We start from the raw sequence: 8,791 nt of genomic DNA on the forward strand, positions 1-8,791 counted from the left end.
AATGTTTTTTTATTATTTGCCTGGCATGAAATAGGCATTTAGTCAAATGCCTAGTCATTTAATTAAATGACTAGGCATTTAACTAAATGTCTAGGCGGATAGTGAAATTGCATAAACATTAAATTTTTTGACTATATGCCTAGGCATTTGATAAAATGCCTGATTTGACTATATGCCTACGACATATACATTGCCCGAATTTTCCAATTTGCCCGTAACATATATACAAAGCATTTTGTACGGTGTTATAAGCTTATAACCATGCAAGTATAAAAATGCGTGTGTCGTTAACTGTTTATACCATGCACATTTTGCAAATATAATAAAGTTGATGACAAATCACCTAACCGACATGAGTTTCATAAATATTAAGAGGACATATAACAGTATGTGTTGTCTTCGTCTTACAAGTACATAACATACCAAATTTTAAGCTAAGAATATCACATATTTTAGCTCTGTCAGTTTAAAAATTAGTGTGAATTGACCACTTATTACAACTAAAGGTAAGATTATTATGGAGGGTATCTCATGAACTTTTTATTGTATTTTAATTTTAAAACGATTAATGAGTATTTTAAAATTGTAAATTGTATGTGCATCTTAAAATACTCATAACTCTCTTTAATATTAAAATATAATAAAAAGCACATGAGATGCCCTCCATAATAATCTTACCTTTAGTTTTAATAAGAGGTGAATTCATTCTAATTTTTGAATTGACAGAGCTAAACGAACTCTAATTATCAATTATATTACGATTGACTGCCCCGGATAGGCATACCAAATTACTTAAGAACCTCACTTCTCTACAGCTAACCTTAAATGAAAAAAACTCCATAGCACTCTGCACTCCATTTATTCTGTCACAATATTAGTCGAAGCCCCAAATCGTAAATTCTATTTTTTAGAAAACTATAAAGGCTTTAGATATTAGATGTAGAAGACTAATTTGCAAACAAAAAAAGTATACATAAGACATAGTAATTTATAATGCAAACATTTTATAATTGAGATAGAATAATAAAATAAAATGATATCTATCTATATCATAATAATTATTATTACAATTTTTATATAAATTTGAACTTATTTCATAAAACAAGATTTAATTATAGAACTAGTTAATGATTGATGATGAAAAAATATTAAAATAATAAAAATGTATAGACAAGCATTCATCAAATTATAATATGAATTTAAATAATATTACTATATTCATCGCTCCGCTCAGAATCTAAAAGCAGATAAGTGTGTTACACTAAGCTGCACATTACTCTAGATTCTAGATTCTAGAAAGTCACTGTAATGAAAGTGTTGGATTGAAGTCAATGACTTAAAAACATTTTATACAAAAAACGATTGTGAATGGAGGCGGTCGTCAGCCTATAATATTACTAGGTAGATATATTTTATGACGTGATTAAAGTAATTTGTTTTAATATTATAGCCATTAGTACTACAATAGGTTAAATTCATTTTTATCGAAAAAATTTTATTCGAAATTGTCATTGTTTGTAGTATAAAATATAAAATTAAACTTACTCTAAAAGTTTCAAATACCCATGTCCCCTGAATTATGTTGTTGAATTACAATAAAATAATTAAAGTCGTTATTCTTGGTTTTAATATGTAATTTCGTTTAAACTTGAACTTAAAATAACCATAATAAATACAGTGTGATCATATTTTTGTAATTTGTTGGTTACAGAATGAACTACTTAAGTGGAATCTTGTTTTAAATTTACAATCCTAAGCTATCAAAATTGAAAACAATTTTATAAAATATAACTTTAAATGCTTATAAAATAAAATCTTGCCTATGTCTTTTTATTATTTTTAAACTGAAGTATAAAATTGTAACAATGTGTGAGGAGCTTTTATGAAATTTTCAATTTTTAGAATTTTTAGAATTGTATTTAAATTATGATTGTATAAAAATGTCTTTTTAAGTGTAAATCATATTATATTTTAATTTATATCCTTATCCAGCCCGGCGTGAAACTTGCTTGTGATTAATGAATAAATGATTATGAGTGTATATTATTATTATGTATAGGTAATTTAACTCTAAACTTCTAAAGTATCAAACTTATATCTTTATCGGACTAACATTATGACTAAAAATTTTCTACGTGATGCCCTCTTAAATTAAAAAAAAAACCGCATGACAATTGAGTGATTTGTTTCTATAATAAACATTTACAAAGAAATATAGATTCCACGTGTATATAGTTAGATATATAGATACAAAATTGACTCCCGTATATCACGCATTAATCTATCAAAGTAGCAGTACTCGGAACAATTCATATCTACACACCGATATCAAACACATATTTGACAATTGACGGACAAAAAAGTCAAGTTACAGATATCTCGGGTATATCCTCGGGCCGTCGTGCCGCACATTTTTATATAGGTACACTTTTATCTTAATTAATAATAACTAATTATTTATTAACTTTATCGGACTAAATTTCATACCTGCTCTGTGATGTCATCTTAAACTAAAAAAACAAACCAGGCATTTTGAAGCCAACCCAACAATTTCACTTTTATGTACATAGATTAGTTGGAATTAATTAATCTGTTTATTATTAATCTTAATTTTTGATATACATTTGTTAATTACTATTTTTAAAGGTGCTCGATTTGTTCGTTATTTTTGATATCTTTTTAACGTACACGATTGCGTACGATTTTACCAAATTTTTAACTACACATTTTCGTACGAAGTATTAAGTGTTGTTACCAATTTTCATGCCACGTTTTCCACACAACTACACAAATGAAAAAAAAAAATTTTTAAATACTTTGCGTTTTTTCATATTCATTAAGCTTTTGTTGCCCACATAAATATTTAATATATAATGTCTAATATATCAGACGTACCGACATCTCGTTATTTCCGAAATATAGGGTTTTTTTTATGGCTTTCGAATTCGAGTGTAAAATGTGTAATAAAATACAACTTATCGAATTCGAAAAAGGAAAACCGTTAATTCTTTTAAATAATAATTTATATAGGCATATAACTATATAAGAACACGTAAAGGAGAAATGCATTAATGGATTTGTACAGTAAAAAAGTGTTACGCAAGCATAGTTACTCACCCTCAGAAAACTTCAGTTGTAAGCAGGACCGGACTGGACAGGACCTAACCAGGAGTTTAGTAAGGACGTTTTTTTTTTAGGTTAATCGGTTAAGGCACATCCTGTCGATAGACGTAGACACATTTTCAACTGCGATTGTATCAGAAAATTGTCCAGTGTGACGGCTTGTGAACGTCGGACATAGGTGTGCGACAAAATATTAAGGAAATTCCTAGAATAGATATGAAACGTGGTATGGTAAGTGGATGTCACTCTGCTGTACAATAGGTGTCTAGGAGGTCGCTGTAATAGATGGTATTAAATTTGAATTCAATGATGTCATATTATTGTATACGAAAAACAATTCTGAGTGGGGACGGTATGTCAGTGTAGGATATTTTATATTGTTATTACTTATTTTTAATATACTGTAGTAGCCGGTAAGTTGAATTAATATTATTCTTAAATTATCAGTGATGCTGGACAAATATTAAATTTACCTATGTAAATTGGGCTGTTATGGAACCAAATTACAACAAAATGATAAACATTATTCTTTGTGTAAATATGCAATTTTGTCAAAATTTGAACTTAAAATATCTGTAAAAAATAACTGTATTTATATATTTATTAGATTTTTTAGTTACGGAAAAAGTGGAACCTTATTTTAAATTTTCAATCTTTAGCTTTAAAAATTAAACATTTTTATATTTTTTATTACAAAACCATTTTCAATTTGATAAATATTGTCAACATTTGAACTTTAAATGATTATTAAAAAAAATCGTGCCCATGTATTTTTAATATTTTTCAACTGCTATTATAGCAATATATCAAGAGTCTTGTATTAAATTTTCATGCTTCTTGAACCAACCAATACAATTTTATGATATTTATAAAAAAAAAATTAAAATTGAAAATGTTACTTAAAACGAGTTAAAATATTTTGAAAAATGTATGTAGTATGTGAATTGATGAAATAAACATATAGTGTACATTTCAAGTATCCACAGTAATTTGTTTTTGAATTACAGCAAAATAAGAAAATCGCTACAAGAGGAATCGAGTGAATCCAATGTTGTAAACATTTCAACTTCAAATGCTCATAAAAATTTTAATTTGACTTCCCGGTAGAAATTTTTTTTGTAAATAAAGGTAAACAAGCTTACAAGGAATTTTGTATTGAATTTGTAAATCTTAGATTTAAAAAGAAAAATTTTTATGAATGTCTAACTTAAATTGATTTGCTAATTTTCGTGATTTTACGAATTTTATCAAAATTCAAAATTTAAATGCGCATAAAAATGTGCATTTAGGCTCAATTTTTTTTTAATTACCACCAGCAACAATTTTCGAGCAACCTTGTATTACTATTTTAGTTTTTTGACAAAGCAAAAAATTTTTTATCGACATTAGTTTAAAAAAAAACTAATAATAATCGAATGTTTCATATGCCTATAATAATAGTTCAACACAAGTCAAAATATTTTGAACATTTTATGGTGTATAGAAAATGCTTACATAACTATTCAGTGAAAAATTCATGTATCTACGGTCATTTTTGTTAGAGTTACACTAAAAATCAAAATTGATTTTTTCGAAAACTAGTATTGAGTAAAAATAACCGTTTTCCTTTCATTTTTTGTTTGTTTTTCCTGTTGCTTAACTTGCTTTTGAAAACTATAGGTTATTTTAAATTTTGACCTCCCGAATGCACCAATTTAATTCACTTTCCTACCAGAAAAGTTGCTGTTGAAGAAAATCGAAGCACTTTTACTGCAAAAACCGTGATGACAGACACAAAAAAAAATAAATAAATAAATAAATATAAAAACACACATCATTGTGAAGTCAATACATTCATCGCTCCGCTTAGAATCTAAAATGTATAAATTGTCAAAAATTGATACTCGTGTCAATTTATTGTCTTAGTTAATCTTTAATCCCTACTTTATTATGGCAATTTATTATCATCACACGAACACAATTTCGCAGTAGAGCTCAAACCTTAAAAAATTGCTGAATATGTATACATGTGTATTTTTGAATATAAAAATATATTGTATTTTAAATAAAAACGATAACATCCCTTGGTACTTTTCATATATATTTTTTGAGTAACTTGAACCGTTTACGCAGCGAGCGCAACAGAAGCTTTCAAATATGAATAATTTTCGCAACATTTTTCACTGATGCTTCGCTCCTATTGGTCTCAGCGTAATGTTATATAGCTTAAAGCCTTCCTCGACAAATGAACTATCCAACACAAAAATAATTTTTCAATTCGAACCAGCAGTTCCACAGATTAATGCGTTTGAACAAACAAACTCTTTAGCTTTATAATATTATAGATAATAGATATAATATGATATAAATATACACTTTTATAATAATATAACAAATGCAATGTTTTTGAACGTTTAATCAACCTACATATCGTGATACTTATAATAGTAAATGGGATACAATTCGTATATTATGTGAGGCACTGAAGTACACCGTAATACACAAAGGAAAAAGCTTATTGGGTTCAGTTTAAAATATAATTAAAAAAATATACAACTAATAAATATATCAATGCCTACATATGTTAAATACAATAGCTGTTATAAACTAATAGCATTTACACCCAGTAAAATGTCACATTCATACAAACTATTATTATAATACATTATTACCTATATTTTGGCTTAGGAGATCAAATGAGGAACTAAAGAATCTGTGTAGAAATTAGGACATAATGCAGTTTGTGAGAAACTCGAGACTTGCTTGGGCTGGTCATGCATGGAGAGCTGATGGTTATCTCAAATAATAAGATGGTAATGATAAATAAAATCGATCGGAAAATACCAAGAAAACAACGAAGACAAAAGATGTCTTGATGTTGTTAGAAAAGACCTGATAAAGAGGACCTTATTGGAATGGAAACATGGATCTGGTTTACGAACGAGAGATATGGAATATAAATTGGTTTTAGAAATTAGAAGCAAATAAGACCCTGGTGGTTCTTAAAGCTCATAACAAAAATTACCCATATTAAAGTAGATCCCCATTGACGATTACCTTTAGTCAATTAAAAAATAACTTGGATACCTATGTTGAGTCTGAATCAGTCTACGGTCTACATATCTACCTGTTATATATTAGTATATATTTAATAATATTATATTGTAAAATATAACTATGTATATTTTGAATATGTTTGAATACAAAATATCTGATAGTCAAAAGTATTTTCTTACCGGAGTATTTGAGCTGTACATTTTGAGATGGCTTTTTCGTCCTCCAGTTCAACATTTCTAATTTAACAAAAAAAGTAATTTTTTTATTTAAAATTATATTTAAACAGTTTATATAAGTTGCAATAAATAGTAACACTAACTAGTAACTAATAACATAATACAACAAAAAAATATTGAGATTTACGTAAAATAAACAATATATTAAAGAGCTTAAACTGAAGTATATATCTTGACACTCGTATTTTTTCAAGAAAACATTATCTTATCTTCATTGTTAGTCACTTATATAGAAGTCATCTTGTTCTGTCTAAAAACGAGTTCAAAGTAAAAATTATCCATGATTAACCATATAAAGAGTACATACACAAGTACAGAATGAGAAAATAATGATAAATGTTTATTTAATTTATGCAGTCATTATAATTTTAGTATATCTACTCAAATATTATTATTCTTCAATTATGAATGCAATCATATTATAAAATTGAATTACTCAAGAAGGTACTTGACTACTGAAGTTGGCAAAAAAAGTAGCGAAGTGGGTAGGTAAAGCTCTGCTGTACATTAAGTGTCTTAGAGAGTCACTGTGTAATTTACGTATTAAATTTAAATTCAATAATATTCGTTATTGTACACGAAAAACATTCCGTCAGAATTGACAGATGGCCTCCTGTCAGTCTATATACTATTACTAAGTATAAACTATATGATATTATTGTGATTAAATTAATTTATTTTGTTATTAGGTAATAGCATAGGTACTACAGTAGGTTAAATTAATTTTTGCCAAAATAACTGCATTTGAAAATGTTGTGTTTATACTGTATATTGTATAAAATACTGTAAATGTAAGTAAAAAATAACTGTGCTTATAATATATTTTTTAGATTTATTGGTTATAGTGTGAACTATTTATGAAGATCATTGTTTTAAATTTTAATTCTGGCTATAAAAATTGAACGTTTTATAATTTAACTACAAAATAATTTGAAACTTTTGATGAATTTTGTCATTTGATATTTCTAAACTGCTGTTGTTACAACTTATGAGAAACATTGTATTACATCTTTAAGCTTTTTGACACAACGAAAACAATTTTATTGAAATTTATGGATTAAATAATTTAAAAAAATGAACATTTCAAATGTCTTTAAATAACTCAAAATAAGATAAAATAGTAAAAAGTTGTATGAGAATTTATTAATTTACGGGTGAATATTCAATGTCTAATTTCAAAAGGTTATAAAAAATGTAGGTACTTGACTTTCAGAAATTTTTTGTTTTGTTCTTAAATATGGGAAAATTTTAAGGAAATCTTGTATACGAATTTAAAATTTTAAAAATTTTACATTTTATTAATAAATTTGTTCAAAAACTGGTTTTGAGTAAAAATTCTCGTTTTTCCTTAATTTTTTATTTGTTTTCCTCAAGCTTTTAAAACTATTTCGACCTCCCGAATGCACCAACCAGATTCACTTTCTTGCCAGAAAAGTTGCTGTTGAAGAAATCGAAGCACTTTTACTGCCCCAAACCGTGATAACTGACACAAAAATAAAAAACACACATCAATTGTAAAATCAATACATCATCTCTTCGCTTATAATCTATAATATAAAATGCAACATAATGAAAACTTAAATATTTATAACCATAATATTAAATACAGTTACCAAAAACCGATAATTAATTAGGTTGATTTTGTGATTTTGATTAAATACGATTAACTGGTGTGCTGTTCTAAACGATAATACATTAATACGATTTTAGATAAATGTGTGTTATTGGTTTCTACATAATATGTTTGATACTATCAATGTTTGAGGTATAAATTGCCAAATTGGTTTAATGTTGATAAAACTGTGTGGTGCATAAAAATTATGGATTTGAAAGATGACCTTTTTTTTTAAATGTATGGTTATGACGAGTGACGACTGCCAAACTAATTGATATAGGTAGTTGACGTAATTCAGAGAAAAACATTTGATCAACACACCCAGAAATCGCGAAGTAATAAAATAAAAACCTAGTAACTTACTGGGTAATGAATAATAATCGACTGTATATACCTACATGAGGTATCTAGAGAGCCACTGTAATGCATTTTTAAGTTACAACAAAATAACTAAAACCATTACCTATTCTTAATGTTAATATGTGATTTTGTCCAAATTTAAATTTAAAATGTATCTATGTAAACAATAATTGTATTTTTATATTTTTTCGATTTGTTGGTTACAGTATGAACTATTTATGAGAATCCTTGCTATAAATTGTCTATCCTTAGCTATACAAATTGGACATTTTATAATTTTTAACTACAAAATAATTTTAAAATTAAAAACATTTTGATAAATGTTGACATCATCTAAACTTTAAAATGTAAATACTTCTAAAATAGAGGGCCTATGTACCTATCTTTAATAAATACCTAACTGCTACTATTATTACTTATG

General features: G+C 26.7%; 1 protein-coding gene across 3 annotated transcripts in view; it reads right to left on the minus strand.

Moving 5' to 3' along the window:
• The window catches only part of LOC111036938 (probable phospholipid-transporting ATPase IA), a 30,650-nt gene extending 23,971 nt beyond the window's left edge, over window positions 1-6,679 (minus strand). For 2 of the 3 annotated variants that reach the window (XM_022319239.1, XM_022319238.1), the window contains exons 1-2: window positions 6,479-6,679; window positions 6,339-6,395 (exon numbers count right to left, since the gene is read on the minus strand). In XM_022319239.1, coding sequence (XP_022174931.1) covers window positions 6,339-6,395; window positions 6,479-6,494 — 73 coding nt within the window. In that variant the 5' untranslated portion in view covers window positions 6,495-6,679. The remainder of the gene's footprint in view (window positions 1-6,338; window positions 6,396-6,478) is intronic. The other variant, XM_022319237.1, reaches the window with a different exon arrangement.
• Between the last annotated feature and the right edge of the window lie 2,112 nt (window positions 6,680-8,791).

The sequence above is a fragment of the Myzus persicae genome, unplaced genomic scaffold (assembly GCF_001856785.1).
Source record: "Myzus persicae strain clone G006 unplaced genomic scaffold, MPER_G0061.0, whole genome shotgun sequence".
NCBI lineage: Eukaryota > Metazoa > Arthropoda > Insecta > Hemiptera > Aphididae > Myzus > Myzus persicae.